The 25,500-nt window shown below is 38.6% G+C and overlaps 1 protein-coding gene across 1 annotated transcript; it reads right to left on the bottom strand.

Moving 5' to 3' along the window:
- Positions 1-723: 723 nt before the first annotated feature.
- LOC132030602 (non-specific lipid-transfer protein 1-like) lies at positions 724-2,112 on the bottom strand. The gene is made up of 3 exons (XM_059420305.1): positions 1,733-2,112; positions 982-1,121; positions 724-872 (listed from the first exon to the last, which is right to left on the bottom strand). Exons 1-2 carry the CDS (start codon positions 2,068-2,070, stop codon positions 986-988), a joined length of 474 nt encoding a protein of 157 aa, XP_059276288.1. The 5' UTR covers positions 2,071-2,112; the 3' UTR covers positions 724-872; positions 982-985.
- Positions 2,113-25,500: the final 23,388 nt, after the last annotated feature.

Raw genomic sequence — 25,500 nt, 5'->3', positions numbered from 1 at the left:
CAATGATACTATACATCAATTAATATGGGTATTATGGTAAAATGCATACTTTATTAGTTTTTGAGGGGTGTGCAAAGTCAAAAGTAGACAAATAAAAGTGATCGGAGGATTTTTTTTTTTTTTTTGGGGAGGCACTAGGACTACAGTTCATTTGTATATTTTCATAGCCTGTTGTAGACCGTATATAATAGTCATTGTGTTGTTTTTGGAGGTTGATCAATGTGTCCCTCTTTTTGTAAAAAGTTACACTTAGATGAATGGACAATGACAGCGTCAATTAGACCCAAAATAGTTTTTAAAAAAGGTAGAACAAAGTTAGCATTTCTTTAGACATTGTATAATCCATGTTGGGTGTATGCATCAAATCAAGTAATTTAACTTTGGTTGTTAAAATTTTAAATGAAAAATACACATTATTTAATCATGATTTAGTGATAAGTGTGTGTATTTATATATACAAGATGCTAGTGTTTCATTCATTGGTCTGGTGCATACACCCGGTGTGGTAAGTCTTTCCTTATATCATTGTCGCCATTAACCACGGAAGAAGGTGGTGGAATGGTAAATGTTTGTTTATTCTTAATTAAAAGTCTTGTGTCTCGAGTTTAAACTCTGTGAATAAAGTCATCATCGATAAGGAGTGCTAAAACTCCCATAAATTCTAATGCAAAGCTTATGATAGAACACTTTTATATTGCTTTAAATAGACAGTAAACTTGCATCGACGAATAATCTGGATGATTTTTTAGACCTATACTCGCATAATATTTGATCATTTCATACATATTCAACCATAGTACAAGTTTATAAGTCTAGTGAAATGACCAAAGTCTTCTGGGATTTTTGTATCCCGCTTGATATTGGAGATAGCACTGGATTGCCCAAAACAAACTAAATTAGTAAACTGATATTAAATTGGACTCTTTTTTTTTTTTTTTAAAAAAAAAAATAGTAGTGCTATTAAGTAGCCATGAAGTTCACCTTTTCATGGGATAATAACAAGAGGCTTCTTATGAGGAATTGAATGGTTTTCATTAGGATTTTGTCGCCTGAAAGACATAATCCCAGTATTCTTGTGACTGTTCAGCTTGAAACTTCGAGTTGATGATGAAGCCTTTAGTCTGTTCAAGCAATCAAGAAATCCAATTTGTAAAAAAAAAAAAAAAAAAAAAAAAAGAAGAAGAAGAAGAAAAAAAGATGACATTTCACACTTTGTGAAAATAATATAAATAAGTATAAATATCTGATTCCTTTCAATAATTTTAGTGCATAATCGAGTTCAAGATCAAACATTTGTGGAGTGTCAAATTTAGCCTATAAAACTCTAATCTACGTAGCCCGTCTACACTTAAGGTTACACAGGCTGAACTACGATCATTTAGCCCAAACTGACTTGTCCATTATCTGAACCCAAACAAATTACATTTTGGAAATGTTGTGACCCAACTTAAGATTTAGTATTACCTGCCCATTTAACTGGCCAATCATTTGTAAAATCAAATGCATGTTACAATTTGAGTTGGGCAAATAGATTGGATTATGACCAATTATTTAGCTTAAATTGACTCGTTCATTCTAAACCAAATAAATTTCGAGCGAACTAGCATTCGACAAGTTTATGTAATTTAACTCGTTTTAGCCCGCCCAAATTTGATTAGTTGTCATTTGACTAGTCAATAATGTGTAAAATTATAAAAGCAAGAATAATTAAGAAGGAAGAGAGATACATTACATTTTGCAATCCACATTTGCATCAAAAGGAACAGAAAGATTAATCTTGCAAAGCTGAGGAAGTTGCTCAACTCTTTCTTTAACTACTCCAATAGCCAAAGCTTCTTTTTTGAGACACTCACATATATGTTGAAGCTTCAATTCATTATCAGAAATAGCCATTTTCTTTAATCCTTGAACTCCACTACAACAAGGAACACTTATTTCACCATTCCCCATTAAATAACTCTTGCATGGAAAAAGTTTAACAATGGTATTTGGACATAATTCATTCCCGTCAACATAACTTGGACTAACTAAAGAAATAAACACCAACCCAAAAACCATAAAGCGACCCATTTTGATATTTTTGGTTGGAATGATTTTGCAATGGAAAGTTTAAGTTTTCTTTACATATTTTTATAGTAGAAATCTTAGGTTGAGTCTTGAAAAAAAAGTGTGAGTTTGAGGAGATGTATATGCATGAAAAGTGTAACGTCAAAAAAACTTGGACTTTACATGTGAGTATCTAACTGTTAATAGTATGAACCGTAAGACTGTAATTTATAATAGCATAAAACATGTGTAATCCAGCTCAAAATAAGAGAAAGCATCACTTTTTTATCAAAGAACCAAGCAAATAAATTCATGCTATGTTCAAGTATAACTGATTTTCCCCCTCTCCTTGGGAGAAATTAATATTCGTTTTGGGTTAAAAAAAAAAAAGAAAAAGAAGCATTTTTTAACCGAATTAATTAATCGATAAAACTCAATCTGTGTTTTGTTTGATTCCTTTTACGTATTAATTAGCAAATTGCAAGGTTTTCTTTTTTCATAATCCTAATTCCTAGCTCAAATCGAACCATGTATAACCCCACTAATTTGATCTGTAGGACTGAGATTAATTTACGGATGTTTTCGTAATCAAGATAGAATACGGCCGATTATAGCCACTCATTTAATTTAATTTAAGACATGAAATTGGAATCTTTTTCATTTTATTTCGTCAATTTTGGCTAAGAACTCATAAGTCAAGTTTCATTCAAATTAGTTAATAATTAATCATTTTGACTGACTGATTTTACGTAAATGATAAGTAGAATATATTAAAAGTGGTCGGAACTAGATCGAATAAATAGTGCAGTAGCAATAAATTTGAAATAGAAATTTCACCATCTTTTTGCAGTACAACAAAAATCAATTTGCTAATTAATTTGGTGTACAATTTTGATCCTTTGCATGACCTATACAATTTGCAAAACCATAATTGTCTGGTTTTGCTGGTGGATATGGACCATGACTTGCTCTTGGGGAAGTATAATCATCAACATTAATATTCATGACATGTTGATCATCGATGGAATGATTCATGAAGATGAGACTTTTTGGTATAAGTATTTGATCCATGTTAGATTTTCCTCCATTGAAGGTTGAAATCCCTTGACTTCCATAGGTGCTAAAGGTCTATATGACCAATATTGGGGACAATCAACAAAGCTAGAGTAAAAAGATGTTGCTAAAGAGATTGAATAATGAGCAGAGTGACGGAAAATGCTCCAAACCAGCAGACCCTCCCCGTGAATTTAATCATCTGGAACACTAGAGGTGCCCATAACAACGAGTTCAAGAGGCAATGTAAGGAGCTGATTGATGAATATTCACAAGCCAGCCTTACTAGAGCTGCTAGAAACAAAAATGGATGACCATAAACAACTAGTAAATGATATGGGTTGTTCTGCGATGATTCAATCCCCTGCTATTGGAAGATCTAGTGGAATTGTCATCATGTACAGGGAAGAAATTCTTCGTCTTGAAGACATAACCACAAATACTCAAGGGATACATGTGATGGTCCAGGTATGCACACCCCTTCTAAATGGCTGCTTTCTACGATTTATTCTAGTAATGATTTTGCCCTTAGACAATCTCTTTGGGAGAATCTCATCAATATGAGCAATACGAATCACTGTAAGTGGTTGGTAGGTGGGGATTTTAATGAAGTTTTAAGAGCTTCTGAAAAATTTGGGGGCAACCCCATCAGTAAGAGAAGAACTAATCTCTTTTGGGACTGTCTTAACAACTGTAATCTGATAGATCTAGGTTATAAAGGTAGTAGGGTCATCTGGACCAACAAACGCTACACTAATAGACAAGATCTAATCCTTAAGAGAATTGACAGGTGTTTTGCTAATAATTCCTGGATTGCTAACTTTCCTGAAGCCATTGTTACTCACCTACCTACAATGCACTCTGATTAGTATTACTCCCTGCTAGTCTCCTTAACCAACAATAATTATAGGACTAATGATAATTCAGGTTTGAAACCATGTATTGTAACCACCCCGAGCTGAACAACATTATCAGGAACAATTTTTGGCTAGAATACCCCCTTTGCACAGCCACTAAATCGTTGCAACAAGATGTCACCACTTAGAACAAGCATACCTTTGGAAATATCTTTGCTTGGAAAAAAAAAAGCCCTTGCCAGAATCAATGGCATCCAGAGTTCCCCGCCTATCACTTGAGCAATATCCTGCTAGATCTAGAGGGGACTTGAACAAAGAATTCAGTGAGATTCTCAGGTTAGAAGCAGAATTTTAGGCCCTCAAATCTAGGATTAATTGGCTAGCAGAGGGTGATGCCAACACCAGTTTCTTCCACCTCACCACCTTTAACAGAATAAGAAAGAACAAGATCCTGACCTTTAGAAATTATGCAGGAGAGTGGATCCATAATCACCTTGATATTAAACTGCAGATCCTCTCTTTCTACTCAAACCTCTATTAGTTTGATCTCAGCTCCTCCCCTAGAGTCACTGACCAGGAAAACTCTAGAGGCAACATTTTGAGCCAAATTGCTGCATTTCGTCTCTCCTATCCACTTAGAGACAATGAAACGTGAAACAAGAAAAGCCCTTTTCTCCTTTAAGCCCAAAAAAGCACCTGATCCTGATGGACTCCATCCTTTTTTTTATTTTTTATCAAAGGTATTAGGAACTTGAAAAGAGCCAAGTCACTTTTTTTTTGCCATAAAGTTTTCTCCTATGGAAAGATGAACACTGAAGTTACTCTACCCTCCTTTTTCTCATTCCCAAGACCCCTGATGCCTCAATTCTCAAAAACTTCAGGCCCATTGGGCTTTGTAACACCATGTACAAGATCATCACCAAGATCATAATAAACATAATCAAGCCCCATTTCCCCAACATTATTGGGCCCAGTCAAGCCAGTTTCTTCTCCAATAGGAGAGCCTCTGATAATGCCATAATTGTCCAAGAATACATTTCTCACTTTAAGGTCATGAAAGGGAGAAACTTCAACATGATCCTCAAAATTGATTGGAGAAAGCTTTTGATAGATTAGAATGGTCCTTCATAATTGAAACGAAAAAGGCTCAAATATGCTATCGAACTATTAGAAATGGCTCATTTATGCCACTCGTTGAAAGTTTGGCTCAAATATGCCACTACCGTTACCTTTTTGGCTCATCCATGCCATTATTCACTAACGGTGGTTTTAAAATACCAGAGATGCCACGTGGCAAAAATTTATTGGTCCACGTCATTTAAATGAAAACCAGCCAAAATAAATCCTAATTAAACCAAACCCGACCCGTTTACCCAACCCACCCATCCTATATCTATTTCCTTGCCCCTCTTTCATTATATTATAACGATTAAAAGCCCTAATCTAACCCATCTCTTCTTCTCTTCTTCCAACATCGATTTCAAGTAAACAAATGTGACTTTTCAACTTTTTTTTGAAGGATTAAAGGATAGCTCATCAAGGTTAGCTCTTATTTAAAGTCGAAAATGTCTATTTAATGTGGTGGTGGGGTTTAATGTGGTAGGTAAAGAATGTGTCTATGTGGGGTTCATAGCCATGTGGTTTTCACATTTTTTGTCTGTGTAAAGGGATAAAACTATTGTTTAACATGTAAAGTTTCATTCTTTTTATGATTTTGTTCCTTTCTTTTGTGGTCCTGAAATGTGTTGTCATTTTAGGGTATTTTATTCACGCTTTTGTCTCTGTAAATGGTGTAAAAGTAGTTTTTCATATGTAAAGTTTCTGTATTTTTATGATTTTGTTCCTCTCTTCTGTTTTCCCGAAATGTGTTGTCATTTTAGGGTATTCATGTTTTGGTATTTCCTATGTATGTTGCTGATGTGGTCCCTCATTTTTTATTTTGTTCTTTTCTTTGCATGTGAACTTTATTAAAGAATGATTGACAAAGTAGAAGTATTATTCAACTTTGGGGGTGAATGGGTCTTTACTCCTCAGTTATTATACAATAAGAATCTGGTACATTATTGGCATGGATTTGACCCAGATTTGCTGTCTTATAAAGACTTATGTGAAGAGTTAGAAAAAGAGATGATTTTTTTAAAGTTAAACAACTCTTAGTTGCTGGACCATCTGGTAGGTACTACATAATTGATGGAGATGATGGTATTAGGGCTTTGCAGTGCCTCATTGTTATGAGTTTAGTAAGATTAACTTGTTTGTTATAGATGATATTGATTTGACAGTCCATACTCATAATATTCTTCAACATTTAGAAACATATCATGCAGATGTTGAGATAGCATCTGATGATGAACTTGGTCTTAGGGATTCTAATTCTCATGTTGATGCTCCATCTGATGTTGAGTATGATGAAGAAGATCGTGAGGTTTTTAGCAACCAAAGGAGGAGAGTAGTAAGTGATAGGTTGGAGAATTTTAAGGAATTGGAGAAGGGTATGATATTTTCTGATATTGTGGATCCTAGAAGAATAATGAATTACTAAGCAATGGCTAATGGTTATGGCTTGAAGATTAAAGAAACAGATCCCACTAGGGCTAGGTATGCTTGTAGAGATGGATGTTCTTTTAGGTGTTCTATTTCAAAGGATAAAAAGAGCTCCACTTTTTGTATCCAAACCTTGAAACCAAAGAATGATTGTGAACCATGTTATAAAAATCCAAGGGCTGATGCTAAGACATTAGCACAATACTTTAAGAAAAAGATGCAGAACAATCCAAAATACACCGTTAAGGACATGAGAATAGAATTGGAAAAGGATTTCAATTTGAATATGACAAGGTCCAAGGTTAAAAGGACTAAGTTGATAGTCCTTGAAAAGTTAGAAGTCAGTTTCAAGGATGATTTTCACAAGCTTGAAGCATATGGGGCTGAATTAAAATAGACTGATGTCGCAATCCAGATTTCAAAAGATGCTTTTGAGCTAGGTAAAAGGAGGTTCTTGAGGATGTACTTGTGTTTTAATGCTTTGAAACTAGGTTGGAAAAATGGCCTGAGACCGCATATTGGTTTGGACGGTACTTTCTTGAAGGGAAAAGTCCAAGGTCAGTTGTTGGTTGCCATGGGACAAGATTCTATGAACCAATTCTACACAATTGCATGGGCAGTGGTTGACAAGGAAACCATCTGAACATGGTCATGGTTTGGGGAGCTTTTGAAGAGGTCTTTGGATTTAAAAGATGGGGTTGGAGTGACCTTTATTTTTTATATGCAAAAGGTACAAAAATCTATTTTTTTCTCATTTTCATTTTGATTTTTTTTCAAGTTATTTTCTCTTTTATCATTCTGATTTTTTAAAGTTCTGTTTGATTTTGGCAGGGGTTATTGGATTCTGTGAGAAATGTTCTTTCTCAAGCTCATCAAAGATATTTTGCTAAACACATTGAAGCCAATTGGTTAAAAAATTGGAGGAGTGGGGAAATAAGAAAGTTGATATGGTGGTGTACTTGGAGCACATATGATGAAGAGTTTAAAGATCAACTCAAAAAGCTAGGCAAATTAGATGAAGTTGCTACTAAGGACTTGGTAAGGATTTCACCTGAGGCATGGTGTAAAGCATACTTTGATACCAAGTGTAAGAACTCAATGGTTGACAAAAACTTCCATGAGAATCCTTTAATTCTTGGATTATACGAGCAAGGGGTATGCCAATTATCAAAATGTTGGAGGAAATAAGGGTCAAGGTAATGGCCTTGCTAGGAGATAATGAAGACAAAGCTAGGAGAAAACTAATTACCCTCCACAGTGCATGAAGTTGTACAATGATTATAGGGCAATAGCACATGGATTCTTTGTTAACTTTAATGGTGATTATGGCTATGAGGTGTCGTAGCGTGATGATAGACATATCTTTGTCAACTTGGAGCAAAATAGATGCACTTGCGAGGATGTGGGACTTATCTGGATACCATTGTTCATGCCATTAAGGCATTTTTGCATAAGAATGTTGATCCAGTGACACAGATCCACTGGCTTTATAGTAAAGAAGCCTATCTGCTGACATACAAGCATAAAATGTAGCCTGTTAGAGGAGTACAGTTCTGGAAAGTTGAACCTGCTCCTGCAATAGAGTCACCTGAAATGATCAAAACAGTTGGAAGGCCCAAAAAGAAGAGAGATAGAACAGTAGATGAAGCAAGTAAGAGGAAGGATGAATGGAGTCATTCAAGGAAGGGATCTATAATGACATGCAGTAAATGTGAAGAAGAAAATCACAATGCAAGGGGTTTTCACAAGGTAAACATTTAAATAAAGTTCTTTAATATGCAGTCTATTTTACTTTTTGAAGTTGTTAGACTTATGAGTTTCTAAATTTAAATAGTTGTTGGATTTATGAGTTGCTGGATTTAAATAGTTGCTGGTTATTGTGGTTCTGTCTCTCTGTTCATTTTCTTGATTTGATTTCAAAGTTTCAAGCTTTATTAGTCCCGTAGCTTCATTTGTGACCCTTTTCTTGATTTCAGATTTCATTTATCTAAAGCCAAATCTAGTTGGTTAGTGTAATTCTTCTCAATTTGCTTTCAAAGTTTCAAGCTTTAGTCCTATAGCTGATGTTGATGTTTATTCTAAGGACCCCATAAGTACTATATTATTTCACCAGAAGTTGACATTATACCACTATGGTATTAACAATTTAAAGAAAGAAATTAGTTGTTGATCATTTCAGGTTGTCTTATGTTAAAGTTGTCTCATTTTAAAGTTTGTTTGGTTGACAGAGGGAAAAAAGCTTCACAAATTCCAAAGAAGGGGAAGGGCAAGGAAAAAATTGGCCAGACCTCAAATGGAACTCAACAATCTGGCCAGAGCTCAAGAAGCAACTGTTATGAACTTGAATTTGGTACACAACAATCTCAACAATCGGGCTTTGAAACTCAAATTGGTACTCGACTATCAATAGCTTATGGACCTGATATTGGTGATGACGAAGACCCAACATTGAGGCCAAAAGTCATAACTGAAGCTGATACATTGCTGGCCATAAGGAAGACAAGAATGAGGCCACCAACTGGTGGTAGAAGGATTCAATTCACTGGAGATCCAAGCGGAGTGTCAACTCCAACCAACTTTCACCGGCAAAGACAACTTGGAGGGGAAATGAAGCTATTACATGCACCCAGTTACAAGGTGAAGTTAGGAAAAAGCGTATCGAGATGAAGGCAAGAAAGAGGCTAGGGGAACCAGCCGCTGATGATTGATTTCAATGTTGTTTATTTTGTGATGCTTAGACATTTCAAATATCCTAGCATTTAAAGGTTAAAGTGGTTAAAAGTTGGTTTTTGTTATTCTAACTAGTTTAACCTTTAAAGTTAGCATTCAAATGTTAAGTATGTTCTTAGTAAAGCTAAGTATTTTGTGAATGACAGGGAATTAAGTTAAGTATGTTTTTAGTGAAGCTTTGTGTTATGGAATCATGTTAAGTATGTTGTTAATGAAGCCTTGTCTTGTTAATATCGTGTTGTTTGGTGAAGCCTTGTGATTTGGGATATTTGCAGTTCTTGACTTGTGTTTGGGTATATATTTTCATGTTTCTTTGTTGATTCATTTTACTTGTGCATATGACCAAATTCTTGTTTTTCACTTGAGAGGTAAAGAAAACATTTGCTCACAATTTCAAGCAAAAATCAGGCATCAATATATTGGACAAAAGGATTATTCGATATATTTTGATAGCTTAAATGGCAACTATAGTCTTTGAAATCAAAAGATCGATCAAGATTTATACATATTAACAATACCAAAGGGTAACTGGTGTTTCCCCAATATATAATTAAATACTTGCATATATGAGAAAACACAAAAAATGTATCTTTATCTACCATTGGTTTCTTCTGTGTTAAACCAATGCGCGAACCTAGAGCTGAACAGTTAAATGAAGAGGCTCTACAGTTTGGAAGTTAATAAGTTCTTCAACTCTTTTCTAAGAATCTTTCCAGCTACAGACCTGGGTATTGAAGCTCTGAAGTAAACCCTTTTAATCTTCTTGTATGGTACAACCTGGTATAAAGAATATGAAACTATTAGCAATTGAGGCGCTTAGATACCTACAATTCTCGATCCACTAGCAGGGAGACAAATGATTCGCTCCCAGATGAAGCAAGGGAATAACACAAAGAACCTAAAAATACAGACAGAGAACTGACTATTACCTGCTTTGAAACAAAGTCTATTACAGCTGCTTGGTAAAGTTCACACCTATCTCTCTTGATGACAAATGCAACTGGAATTTCCCAGCTTTCTCATCTTTGGTTGTGAACAATCGAATAAGAACAAAGTGGATGAGCGCTAGCAACATATAAGGAAATGATATTGTGCAATCCTTTACAGCTCAGCACAGAAGTTTGGTGATAAAGGACTGATGTCACGACCTGCCTCGAGGGCCGCGACAGGTACCCGGAGTTAGATACCGAGCACCGTACATCGTACCATTATCGCCTTAACCCATATTCATATAAGCTTCATAAACATGTACACATATCCACGTATATCAACATTCATGACAGCAAAAGAATAATGTACAAAATATACATCGAGGGCACATGACAACTGCTACCCACATACAAGTATCTACGAGCCTCTAACTAGAACTCTAGGGTCGTGACGATGGAACAGGACCCCATCATATCCAAATATGTACACAAAAGAATATATCAAAGATGGCACCTCCGGCCTAGGGAAGTGCTCTGGAGCAAGCTGATCTGACTCCTAAGAAGCGGGGTCGTCTCCCCGCCACCCGTGGGCATGATCACATCATCCAAAGAAAAGGATGTCAGTACAAACAATGTACTGAGTATGTAAGGCATATGTCATAAAGTAACCGAAGAACAAATAGACAAAACAAAGGTGAAAAGATAGCTGATAACTGCTTGCCTCTTAAGGCGGAGCCATGCATGCATACGCGCAACATATCATATCATATAATGCTGCGGAACGTGCAGCCCGATCCATATATTGACGTGGAACGTACGGCCCGATCCATTATCCATATAGCCCGCGTCCGGGATAATATCATAATAGGCCAGCTGATCAGGTGGCTGTGCATCTATAGCATATATAATATACGTAGCATGCATGAGAGCCCAAATAAAAGTGCGCTCTCTCGGAGTGACATAAGGTCGTAGCCTCCGGGTGCATTATGACATCATCATCATTAGATCGTGTCTGTGCTCCATGGCGTAACCTACGGCCATATGTAATATAGCTCAGACATAAACTGAAGCCATATGCTTTATAGCCTGGGGCCATATGTAATATAGCTCACTGAGACATGTGCAGTGGCCATATGCTTTATAGCCCACTCAGTCACGTCAGGAGACCATTTAGAATGCTGGTTTTGATAATCTTTCAAATTGGAGCCATCATGAAATTCTTTAGGAACTATAAGCTTTTGGCATTTCTGGGGGTAAAACATAGGAAATGACATATATATAGAATCAACATACATATATATAGAATCAACATATCGGGGTCATGCCTTTGAAAGAAGAAGGGGATAGCCTCACATACCTTTGTGTTTCCTTAACGACGTCGACTAAAAGCTCTCCTTCTGACTTACGATTCTACATGTAAGAGAGTTCGTACGAAGGTTAGATTGTTGAGGGCATACTTACGTTTAAACTAAAGCAACTAAGGCTAACGAAAATTGGGCAGCATTTCGTCTGTTTCAACAACTTTTCCTCATACAACCGGCATGGTACTCCCAAACAACACAACAACATCCATAATATCATAATACGCAAGTTTCCCACAAGTTAAACATTATTCAATCTTTAAACTCATTTCCGGAATCCCCCAAGACCATAACTATAGTACAATTTCATACTTGTTTATAATTCCGGTTCTTCAACTACTTAACGCCCTTACTAGCATGAAACAATCATAATACTCACCTTGATTACGTAAGGATGATCTATGGATAAAATACTCCACTTGAGAAGAACTCCACTTGACTACCAAGAAGATTCCCAACTTCTATCAACCTTCCGGAAGCTTTTACACCCTTGATCCTACTAGCTTTTGGTGTTTGATCCTTTGATTTCCCTTCTTGGATGTGTATTAGTGTGATATGGAGAGAATTCTAGAGGTTTGGAGAGTGTTTGGGTCGTGGAAAATGAGAAAAAAAGAAGAGAAAACCGTGCCTTTATAAAATGGAATTCGGACCCAACCCGGAATGTACGGTACAATATACGGTCCGTATATTGGACCGTATGTTCCTTCCAGAATTCTCCAGAAATTTCACCCCTCACTGGAAGGGTTCTACGGCTAAACATACGGGCCGTATAAAATATACGGTCCGTACATTGGACCGTATAATTCCCAGTTTTTCCAGTTTCGTTCTCGTCGCTTCGTTTGATCTCGAATCCTTATGGAACCTTTTTGGTACTTGTGCAACACCTCCTTAACGGTCCAACGGACATCGTAACTTATCCTTAAATCCCCGTTAAACATTCGTTAGTTCGATGACCATGAAATCCTTCCCAAATATAACATATACCCTACTTCCTTCGGACGAATCTAGTTTCCACCAAATCCTACGACTCCAAAATCCTATCTTCTACACACTAAGGCTGCCAATTGCTCTCTTATAGTCGTAAAGGTCTCGGGTCCACCTTGGCCGACGTCAGTCCATTCATGACGCCACGTCATGAAATGGCCGAGGTGTAACAACTGAGGAGTTTACATAAGCCAAAATAAGTAAAGAAAAAGCTCCTTTTCGTATTGTTGTCATGATTCAATGTCATGAGTATTTTTTTTTCGGGGGTTTACATAAGCCAAAATCTGAAAGCTTTAAGTGGCCATTTCTATCCAGTATAAGGTTATCTGGTTTTATGTCCCTAAAAGCAGAATAATTTCTGAATCAGCTACATATTGGCATAGGCGGATCCAGGATTTAAACTCTATGGGTTCAATCCTGAGATTCTTAGCATTAAACCCATTATATATTTAAAGTTATGGGTTCATATCTACTATTTATTACAATTTTAGTAATTTTTTACACATAAATTTATGCTCCACGTCGAAAGTTAGGGGTTCAATTGAACCCCTATCTAACATGCTAGATACGCCTCTGCATGTTGGAGGATGATTGCAAAGTGAGATTTGTACCATATGCACGTACAGTTTAACATAAGTTCCATAGTATGAGAAATACTTTGAAGATTAGAAACTTTTTTAGACATTTTCACTTGACGATATTTAGCAGAAGAGAAATTTTACATCAATAGTAGCATGGAACTTTTCTGACAATAGTAAGAAACACATTATCATTAATTTGAGCTATAAAACATATGTATTACTGAAAATCCTATAGGGTGTAGAAAAACAATCACGTAATATGCAAGATTGAACAAAAAGGAAAACTATTTAATGCATTGTTCAAGTACCTATGTACATAATTGTGCTGATGAATAGACTGAATAGCCAAAATACTCTCAGCAATGTAGAACCGTGCGACATCCTCAGAAAGAACATCTTCTCTCATCAGTAAGGTCATAATGTCACCACCAGGCAAATATTCCATTATAAGGTACAAGGAAAGAAAAAGCTCCTTTTCGTATTGTTGTCATGATTCAATATCTTTTAGGATTGTATTGACCAGTGACACTACTTATTCTAGGTTAAAAGTGATGAGAGCACTGATGTCTACATCAGTCTAGACACCAAAAAAATGTGCAGGACTTCCAAATATAGCCAAATTAATATTAGCAGCAAAAATAAAATGTCTTCTGTAACTAGAGCAGCATCTACCGCCAATTCTATTTTAAAGAAGTTCACTATCATGGTTAACCACATGAAAGAACTGTTACATGTGATTGAAAAATAAGTTTTCCACATTATACCCTACCTACCACATTAAATAGCCATTTTCGACTTTAAATAAGAACTAACCTTGATGAGCTATTCCTTTAATCCTTCAAAAAAAAAAAAAGTTGGAAAGTCAGATTTGTTTGGTTGAAATTGATGTTGGAAGAAGAGGAGAGGAGATGGGGTAGATGAGGGCTTTTAGTCGTTATAATATAATGAAAGAGGGGGCAAGGAAATAGGTATAGGATGGGTGGGTCGGGTCAACAGGTCGGATTTGATTTAATTAGGATTTATTTTGGCTGGTTTTCATTTAAATGATGTGGACCAATAAATTTTTGCCACGTGGCATATCTGGTATTTTAAAATCATCTTTAGTGAATAATGGCATGGATGAGCCAAAAAGGTAACAGTATTGGCATATTTAAGCCAAAATTTTAACAAGGGGCATAGATGAGCCATTTTTTATAGTTTGATGGAATATTTGAGCCTTTTCCGTAAAAGAAATGCTTTTTTTTTTAACTTTCCCCAAAAACTCTTCAATATCATCATGTTCTGCATCAACACCAGTTCCATCTTTGTTCTGGTAAATGGGGGGAGGACACCACCCTTCTTGCCCACTAAAGGAATCAGACAGGGGGACCCCATGTCACCCTATATCTTCATCATTTGTATGGAAATTCTTTCCAGAAATATTGAACAGAAAGTCACTCAAAGGAATTGGTCTCCCATCTCAATAAGTAGAGGAGGCCTCGAGATCTCTTACCCGTTCTTTGCTGATGACCTTACCCTATTTGCCTAAGCAAACAATAGGAACGTCAATACCATTATGGACACACTTGCCACCTTCAGTACCAGGTCAAGACAAAATATTAACTTCGCAAAGTCTAAGGTAGTCTTCTCCTCAAACGCCTCCTTGGAATCCAAAAGGAATATCTCCACCATGTTAGATATTGGGCAGAGTAACAGTTTTGGAAAGTATTTGGGATTCTCCATATTCCATAATAAGCCCACTAATTCTGACTTTCAATACATCATTGATAACCTAAATAACAGAATGGCTGGTGGAAGACTAAATTCATGAATATGGCAGGAAGAACCACCCTTACTAAAGTTATCCTCAACAGCATCCCAAATCATGTCATGTAGTATATTAATCTTCCAAGCACTGTCACAAAGCACATTAACAGAGCCTAAAGGAACTTCATCTGGGGCACCACATCTAAGAAGAAGAAGATGCATCTAGTAGGGTGGGACACCATTATCTTACCAAAAAGTAAAAGGGGCTTGGGAATCTAAAAAGACGAATCTGAAAACATGGCCACCTTTGGACCTTGCTTGGAGATTACTAAAGAACCCCCACCTCAGGCGGGCTTGATCCTCGTTGCTTAAACAACACAGAAAAGGGCCAAAATCCTAAAACAATTCACTCCAAACCTTGGAAAGCCATCCTCTAAGGATGGAGCACTTGCAACAAAGGTATCACTAATGTCATCCACAATGGTAAGGATACTAACTTTTGGCACAGTAATTGGATCCCTATCATATGAACCATTAGAATCTGCATCCTTAGCCCCATTCCCCTAGGTATGGAAAACCTAAAAATTGTTGATGTTTATCAGGACAACAGATGACACCTTCATCTCATTCCTTTTGAACTCCCCAATAACATCACTGAGGCTATTCAAAACACCTTCATCCCCACTAACTCTACCAAGGAGGACAACATTGCTTGGAACCTCCATAGTAGTGGTAAGTTCACCATCGGAAATTCTGCGACATCGTTAACTCCTCACCGAATCACCGGCAAGAAAATACAAAAGAGTCAACTGGATCTGGAAACTTAATGTCCTAAACAAGTTAAAAATTTTCATGTGGACCTCTATAGGAATACCCATTCCAATACCTGCCACTATTGTAATACTTAAAATGAATCCATGAAGCATATCTTCTTTGAATGCCCCATTGATTACTTCTTCCGGAATGAAGTATGTGATAAAGCCTTCACAGACTCTGGAGGCATCATGATCAGTTTTGTCCCCAGTAGCTGGCAAGCCACATGGGACATCATAAAAAACAAGTACTATAATAGTTGCTTGAAATGGATTGACCTCATCCCTTTCTGCCTCTAGAACAGATGGATCAATAGAAATAAAAACCAATTTAATTACCTCCACAACCCTGTTAGTTACACCATCACCATTAATGCTTCCCTTGAATACAACTTGCTTATCAAAAATCCTAGTGTACCAAGCAACAAAGTCACTATCAATGTCAAATGAAACCCCCTGAAAGAGGTTTCTGTAAACTCAACACTGATAAAACCTTTCATGAAAAAACTGACATAGGAGGGATTGGGGGAGTCATTAGAAACAACAGTGGAAACTGGATCATAGGCCTTACCAAAGGACTGCCAAATTCTTCTATTATTCAGAAGAACTAACAACTTTAATGCAGGGATTGAAGCTAAGCCCATGAGCAGAGATTATTTCCCCTAGAAGTTGAATGTGACTCGACTGAGGTACTAAAAATTTGGAGCATGGCCATGACACTTATAATCCTTTGATTCTTGAATGCAAATGCTTGATAGAGAGGATAGGGAATCCAACATAGTACATGGCTACAGGGAGTAGAACTTAGTCGTTGATGCACTGGCAAGAGAAGGAGCACGAAGGAAGCTTTTTGGAGGAACAAAGATACTAGTAGTCCTACCTATGTATGCAACTCTAAGCTTTTGGCCAAACATGGAAGGACCTATATATGCTAGATCTTTTTGTAACCTAAATGCTCCTAATGTAATTGTTATATGCATGGGACATTCCCTAATGACCTTCCGTGTTTTTGTAGCGCTAGTCCAACTGTTTTTGGTGTTGCCCATAGGGGTGGCAAACGGGTAGGTCGAGTCGGATATGGGTCGGGTCGAAAATGGGTTGACAAAAAACGGATCAGTTACCTAACCCGCCCATATTTAACACGGTTAAAAAATGGGTTACCCGTCGGATAATATGGATATCCATATTATCCAAAGCTACTTCAAAGATGTTGGCTTCATGTAGCCAATATGGAGAAGATTAATTTACACTTTGTCCACAATCAATCTTAGTACATAGTTGCACCTCAACATTGTGGGAAGAATAGAACTTCGAACCTTTTCAATGATACGACCTCAAAGAAAATCTTTTGGAAAATATTCACCCAACCCCACCCCCACCACCCACTCCCCAACCGAATCTCAAATTTCCACCCAACGATCACCCCCGAACGCACTTCATTCTTCACCTACCCACCCCAACTCCATCCTATCCCACACCACCGCTCCACCTAACCCTCACCCGCCCCCTCCCAAAGCGTCTATTTCATATATGACTACTTTGTACTTTGAAGACAACCCCAAAAAGTGACTATATTTGTAAACAAGCCATTTTTTAAAAGTGACAAAAATGGCTATTTTTGTAAATTGACCATTTTTATTAAGTGACATAAAAATGGTTATTTTTGCAAAAAAATATTTCTTGGAAAACGACCGAAAATGCAAATTTGCAAAAATAAGTAACTTTTTTGTCATTTTTCAAAAAATGGCCACTTTACAAAAGTAGCCATTTTTGTGTCACTTTAAAAAAATGGCTACTTTACAAAATTGACCACTATCTTGAAAATGGCACATTTCAAAAGTGGTTATTTTAATACTTTCACAAAGAAGCTATTTTAAAAAATGGCTACTTTTGCAAAGCAGCTACTTTTTATAGTAACTACTTTCACAAAATGACTATTCATGAAAATTGACTACTTTCAAAAAGTGACTATTTTTAAAAAGTATCTACTTTCACAAAGTGGCTATTTTCTAAAAGTGACTACTTATACAAAGTGACTATTTTCTTAAGTGAATACTTTTGCAAAACGACTATTTTTGAAAAGTGGCTACTTTTCGCAAGTAATATTTTGAAAGTTACTACTTTCACAAAATGTCTAGTTTTGCAAAGTTGAGAGATAGGGGTGGTGGTAGGGAGGTGAGAGGTAAGGGTTGGGGGTAGGTGGTGATAGGCGTAGGGGGTGGGCTGGGTGGTTATAGGGGTGGGGAGGGAGGTAGTGGGGGTGGTGGGGGTGGGGGTAGGATGGGCTGGTTAAGGAACTTGTTTTCTAGAGAAAATATTTTCCAAAACATTTTGACCAACCAAACATGGGAAAATTGGAAACATTTCCTTCATACCAAACACACTCTATATGTTGTGGGTTTTATCCATTTTACCCATTAATTTACCCATATTTTAAGTGGATAATATGGGTTGACTCATATTGGACCCATATTAAATGGATAGGGTATCCAACCCATTTAAAATGGGTTGGATCGGGCGGATAACCATATTTTTAACCCATTTTGCCACCTCTGGCCATGACATTGCTCCGGATCAAGCACCTAGTTAACTATGAAATGAAAAGCTTTGATGTACCAAAAATAATAATAATGAGCCATTGTTTTAGATTTTTCCTATGTTTTAGCCATTGAACTGTTGCTATGTTATATAAAAGTTGAAGTAGTGGTGGATTTATTTAAGTACTGTGATCCATTGAGATTTAGTAAATTTCCCTAAATAGATTTGATTCTCATGAATGAGTTTCTTCTTGATTTTCCTTTTTTCTTTTCTTAGGTACCATTTATTAAGATCAAATAAAGTAATTGTTAGTCTGTTATCCAAAATTACTACTATTTGATCCTATCTAGTATAATTGGATTGTTCAATTATTTGAATTGGTCTGAATTAATAAGCTATCTAGAAAATTTAATTCGGTTTTAGGATAGTTCTTTGATCCTATCTAGTCTAGATAGATTAATTAGATTGTTCATTTAGCTTGTACATAAGTAAAAATAGTAATTCTTGAATATAATTATCACTAGGTTGTTCCATCTCCCAAAATTCTTTACTGATAATAACGTTGCTGTTCAAATAATTATTTCTTGAACTCTAGTTACAAACTATCCCTATCGGAATCTCATTGTTTAGACTTTAGATCCTTTGAAATATCTCAATGAATTTAGGAGATCTTTTAGAAGGCCTGACTATAGATAGAACTTATCCCATTTTTATGTATAACAATTGACTGTTCGCGGCCTACTTGTACCTATCGTCTTCTTTTTGTGACCAATATCAGTAATGCAATACTACTAGAAAATTTTCCTATAGCAACGGTTTTCTGGCAATGGGTTATACAATTGTTGCAATAGATATGCTACCGCTACGGTTTTGACCGTTACAATAGACTCTCGGAACTGTTGGTACATTTCTACAACAAAACTGTAGCAATAGTTAGATAACTGTTGCCATAGATTTTCCTACTGCAACGGTTTTAGAAAACATTGCATAGATCCCCACAGTGGGAACGGTTATCGAAAAAATATAATTTACTGCAACGCCATGGTTATACCCGTAACCAAAAACCATTGTCTTCCTTTATGTCCCCAAAACTCATGAATCTAGTCAGCGCTTGTCAAACAAACAAGATCCAGTAGCAATTGCTTATTAGATTATCTGCAATACCCTCATCACTAGAACCTACGGTACCAAGGTCTCTTTCTTTATACTTTTGAATTATTTTTTCTTCAAGGTTTTTGCCTTTGTAAATCTTATATCTTGTGCCTGTTTCTTTGATTTCTCATTCATTTGAGAAATTTTGCATTCCTTCTATTACTGATAACTCTGTTAAATTTTTTGCATGAAACACTTCTATGTGTCTTGAAAGTTATAGCAAAAATTTATTCAACATAACTTCCGATGCAGGTTTTTAGATATTATAATATTTAAAATACAACCGCCTATTGATGTGTTTCAATATCCAACAACAAACAATAACAATGTACCCAGTGTAATCCCACTAGGGAGGGTAGAGTGTACGCATACTAAGTTCCCTACCTTGAAAGGCGGAGAGGATGTTTCCAATAAACCGTTAGCTCGACACTGTATTTCATTATTGAAGTAAGCAAATACTGGTAGCATGCCTCTACAAGAAACTTGATATGATCCGCTGCAGCTCTTAAATGTTTGTTTTGCGTGGCTTTGCTAATAGAGTTGGTTAATGAAGTGCACTTGTGACTTCAAACTATGTGCTTTCAATAGCAAATGCCATCATTTGTTTGAATGTGTCTTCCACAAATTACGTAAATCATTATTTTATATTGTGAGTTGTCACATTGTCTAGAAAATTAAATTGCGCTCTGTAAGCACAAAAATTAACAAAAGAAAGGCAGGTATACAACAAGAAGTTCATAAGAAGACATGAATTGTGAAGTGTCACGACCCAACCCACGGGTCGTGCGGGCACCTACCATATGACAAGCTAGTAGACAAACCCTTACCAATAAAACCCAACAATTAAAAACCTGTGACAATCATCTTTTAAAATAATAAAATTAAACGTAGGCATTTATTACAGACTCATTTCAATATAAATAAATCCGAAATAAAAACCCCGGGATCTAGTCTAGACGAGTACAAGAGCTCCTACAATATAAGAAGACAAGATAAATGACACAGCGCGAAACTGCAGCTAAAACCTGCAACTCATCTACGCCCAAAAAGGGCGTAGCAAGAGTAGTATCAGTACACCACAAGTACTGGTAAGCATCATAGGTCGACTAAGATTAGTTCACGCAATACACTATACAGTTAATAGGGTAAACAGATAAGTCAAGGACCTCAAGAATTCTAGATAAGGACCATTACCATACCGCCCCCTTACTTCTTTACTCCCGATGCTCGCTTCTTTTATTTCCCAATCATAAGGTATTCTGCTAAATTCCAACCTAGTAACCCTCGTGTTCACATTGGTCGTATAATGTACCTTTACACCTATTGTTTTAAAGAGTCCACCTATTCACCTTGCTACTGTGATACGATGTATCTAGGGCAATAGATCACTATCTAGCGAACAACACTACACTTGCCTTGTGTAACCCCTCCCCCACGAGGCTCTCGGCATCACACACGGTTTAATAGACAACGTTAATGACAGTAATACACACATGTATAATAATAAATGATGAGAATGCAATGCAATGCAAATGTGATGCACGACCCGACACACTGTACATACACGCTATCTGATGTCTTTGCTCACTAGCCATGACCTGTAGGGGACCCATGGTGTCCATGTACCACTCGTTTCGGAATACTCCTCGGACCTGAGTACAACCTCCGCTGCGAAAAGAACCTCGGATGCGGGCCACATTAATTCGTATACATATATGTAATCCAAGTACTCGATCCCACGGCCACAAGGCCGGATAACACAATACGATACTCATGCCTTGCCTATTTACCTGTATTTCCACCTGAACACGACAGTTGCAATGCACAAAACTACATGACAAAATCAATCATAATCCCAGCCCTTGATGGGCGAAATGCAAAACCAATTTCATAAAATTCAATTAATATGACCTCCTAATTTCAAGGAAATAACCATCTGAACGATCAACAAATAGATATACCTACGGAATTCACTCCCTCCTCTTAGGGTAGCATTAAGTAATTTCGAGGTATCTCCGTAGCAGCCCCATCACTTCCTATTAAGCTAAATCTTTATTATCATAGTCCTGATTATACCCTATTTTAATTATTTTACAAGTACGTCTCTCCAAACTTCAGTGCCCGAAGACCTAGGCATGCATTCTCCTATCAACTCTAACGTATATACGATTAGCTAATCAAAGTCTAACTAAAGTAAACCGTAACCTACCTCTTTGGCGAACAGATATTTGATTCTCCATGAATTGCTCGTCTTCTTAACCTCCATCCGAATCCATGAGCGGGTATCCTTCGTAGGGAAAGGTGGAAGAAGGGATTAGAAGGGTTTTCTTTTTCTTGGGGGCCATGGTTTTTCTTTCATGAGGAACCCTAGGAGCAGCCCTTGGGAGTCTTATGTTTGAAAAAGGAGAGAAAATAGACTAAGTACACGATTTTCGATCACTGTTTCCGCGTGGACCGCTGCGGCGGTCCTCAGGCCACTATAGCTGCACCGCTACGACGGTCCACCGACCACTATAGCGGTCCGCCTTAAATTCTGGCCCGACTTTTTCTAAACCCTTCCGAAATTGATTTTTCCCACTCCTAACTCTTAAAACATATTATGAAGCTTATTAACTACAACCCTAGACTTAAATTGGGCATGGTTTCGCAAAATATTAAATAACGACCGGACGGGTCGTTATACTAAATACCAATTAAACTACCGTTCGTCCCCCAACGGGGTGGGATGAAGTAGGGGCTAACGTCATGGGGCTTATGTCGGGTGAAACAGGGTCTCGGACCATCGTTATGGGAAAAGAAGGAACAACAACGCAAAATGAAAAAAAACGGAAAATGTCTCGCTGCCACCGTTATAGCGGCCATAGTACCGCTATAGCGGTACTGCAGCAGCGGTCCAACCACAGCCGCAGCGTTCATCGGCCAGATTTAAAAAAAATAAAAGGGGGGTGAACTCAGTTCACCCCTCCCACTTCTCTCGCCCCCATAACTTAAAACCTTCCCCTTCCCCACGAAAATTTCTTCCTCCTAAAACATTTTTCAACCCCTCATCTCCCTCCCCACTCCCTTATAACCACCCTACCTTTTACCATAACCCAAACCCCTCACAGAATCAGAAAAAGGAAGTTCCCTTCCACAACAAAAATTTCATTTTTCTTTTGCCAGGCTTGCAGATCTTTCTCTATTTCAAGGTAAATGCTCTCCTTTACTATCCTATAACTTGTATATGGCTTTTTATTTCGAAAATCTCATGCTTAACTTGCTAGTCTAGGAAGGGAAATTTAGTTTCCTAGAAAAGAGGGTTTTGGTTCTTGGGGCGGGTAGTTTCTTGGATCATGGAGGGTTAATTTACGTTCATAATGCCCTAGCAACACTTTATACTGTAGATTTGCTGATCAGGGCTAGTTTTTTTTTTTTTGTGTTTGGGTGGGGGTCTCGCTATGGTGCAATTGTTGGCGTTCTTGTATAAAATTTTGGTAACTGTGTTAGTTGAAATCGGGTGGAACACGTTGTAAAAATCATGCATGCTATCTTACTACTTGATCCTCTACTAAACGGAAAAATCATGGTGAAAATTTTGGGTTTGGAACAAGGTTGGGGCAAAGGATTCACGGACTGGAGAGGATGGACCGCTGTGGCGGTCCTTCCATCGCTACAGCGACACCGCTGTAGCGGTGAGGCCATCGCTGGGAGCGGTCCAACAGGTCTGGAAATGGGCCGCTATAGCGGTGACCTGCCCGCTATAGCGATCCCGCTACAGCGATCCCGCTACAGTGACAAGGCACCGCTATAGCGACGCCTTGGCCGTTGTAGTGGCCTACTTACCGCTATAGCAGTTTCGCTGCAACGGCCAACCCACCGCCGCAGCGGAGCTGCTTTAGGCAGAATCAATTTTTTTAGCTTTTTCTCCTATCTCATGTAGGGCCTATCCTCGTAAATTCTCTATGCTGCACTATTCTAACTTCGCTTTTCACCTTGCAGGTTAACTCTCTCACCCAAACATGGCCGATCAACAACAAGGAGGACAACAACCCCCGGCTCCTCCTGAATATATCAGGTTCCCCAACAACGCTTGCAAGCGGCGTTTTATGGAGCAGCAGACCAAGGGCCTGCTTCATGAGAGGGCTTTTGTCATGGACCGGGTCGAAGAAATGGCCCCGGATTTTACCAGACCCTACACCGTATTGGTTGGGCCCAGTTAGCTGAGGAGCCCGGTGATGTCAACTGCAACTGGGTCAGGGAGTTTTATGCTATGCTCCCCACTGTGGATTGGACTGCCCTGCAGCCGCAGATTACTATTCGGGGAGTTGCAGTGACGGTGAGTGCCGAGGCCATCAATGCTGTTCACGGGCTGCCCAACCCACCGCAGGATGAGTTTCGGGCCAAGGATGTTGACGGTAACGGACCGTGGCTGGTACGGATGTTGGTACGAGAATCAAAGAGGAAAAAGGTTACTTGGGCTATCTCGCAATTGGCTATTAAGGGCCGGTACTTTACTACTGAGGCCCGGAGGTGGCTAAACCTCATTGTCTGGCGGGTTCACCCCTCGAGCAATACTACTGACGTCACTTACCCGTGGGCTCTTGTAGTGGCTTGCATTCTGGATGGTGTACCCGTGAACGTGGGTATGCAGGTTATTGAGGAGTGGCGGAGTTTTATGGCCAAAGCTGGCTCGAGCTTAGTGTTTCCCTCCCTGATTACCCATCTCTACCATAATGTCGGGTGGTCTACGGAGCCTGGGGATCGTATTATAGAGTGCGATGTTGCTTTTGACCCACTGAAGGTCAAAGGGTCACAGGGCAGGGGCAAAAGGAAGAGGACGGGCTCGGATGACAGCGAGGACAGTGGTGGTCCACCAGATGGGAGTGGTCAGTCACAGGCCCCAGGTACTTTAGAGCGCATGGAGGCTGATATGGCTGCGGTGAGGGCGGCCATGATGGGATTTGCACGGCCTTCCACGGAGGCCGGGTCGTCTAGCAGCGCTGCGGGTACTGGCTACTTTACACTTGAGCAGATGAAAGCTTACATGGAGACCCAGACTAAGATGGGAGAGGCTGTGGATGCCTTACAGGGCGCCTATGGATCTCTGGCTCAAGCTCATGTGGATCTTCGTGAAGATTTGGACAAGGAGAAGACGAAGGGTCGGGTTGAAGACACGTGAGGATGTGGAAGGCTGTAAAAAGTCTTCTGAAAGCCCTAGTTCCGAAGGTGACTACCAGAGATGCCTCCCAGTTCTCTTTTCTCAGCGAGTCCGAACTTGGTAGGGAGGACTCTAGTGACTCGGATGGTGGCGATGAGGCGATTAGCCATGAAGTGGCTTAGGGATTTCTCCTCCCCCCTCCCCCCCCCCTTTATCTGCTTTGGTTAGTATTTGCCCGTGTTGGGCTTGGATGTTTAGACAATTTACAACTTTGGTTATGTTTTGATTTGTTTGGATAATCCTTGTTTTGGTCGGTTTGACGCGGGTACCCCGGTTTAAGGGTGCTCGTAAGACAATTGCCCTTGTTGGGCGGATGTTTTTATGCACGTGTCTGCTTTTGGAGATTGATTTATTCTTGGTTTGTGGATGGACTACAAAACTTGAAAGAACAGGGGATGGAAGGGGAGGCTACTGGTCAGGGGGTACCGCTGTGGCGGTCACTCGACCGCTGCAGCGGTACCGCTATGGCGGTAGGAACGCCGCTATAGCGGTAGGAACGCCGCTATAGTAGCGATCCGGTCCCCATACCGATCCGTTGTAGACTATAGCGATCCCGCTGTCAGGATCCCCATACCGCTACAGTTGAGTCGAAACTTTTTATTTTTCTGTAGTACTTCAGCTCAGATTGCGTAAGTGTTTACTTAATCGTTTAGCACGTAAGTAGGAATACGCTATTAAATTCGCTAATGGCCCTAGAATAATCACCTAGTCTATCACATAACATTACTACGAACTTTTACTTGGTCACACAATTAATTACACACCTCCTTATAGAAGGTCTTCCTTGAATCGAATTAGAGGTACACCAATTGGAATCGACAGATACCAATTTGCCCGTCAAGTAATTAATTAAAATCGACCAGATACCAATTGGATCCAACTAGGGGATGACGTATTGGGATAGCACGATGGAATGAACGAATGAAAACTTCTAGATGTCCTATAGCTTCTTGCGGAGGGGTACAGACGT

Source organism: Lycium ferocissimum, chromosome 1, assembly GCF_029784015.1.
Source record: "Lycium ferocissimum isolate CSIRO_LF1 chromosome 1, AGI_CSIRO_Lferr_CH_V1, whole genome shotgun sequence".
Taxonomy (NCBI): domain Eukaryota; kingdom Viridiplantae; phylum Streptophyta; class Magnoliopsida; order Solanales; family Solanaceae; genus Lycium; species Lycium ferocissimum.
The sequence above is the reverse complement of the archived record's forward strand: the minus strand, read 5'-3'. Positions and strand labels throughout refer to the sequence as shown.

Coding starts and splice junctions, on each gene's coding strand:
- LOC132030602 (XM_059420305.1), bottom strand. CDS start 2,070: ATGGGTCGCTTTATGGTTTTTGGGTTGGTGTTTATTTCTTTAGTTAGT. Junction 1,122..1,732: donor GCAAATGTGGATTGCAAAAT/GTAATGTATCTC, acceptor TTGCTTGAACAG/ACTAAAGGCTTCATCATCAA.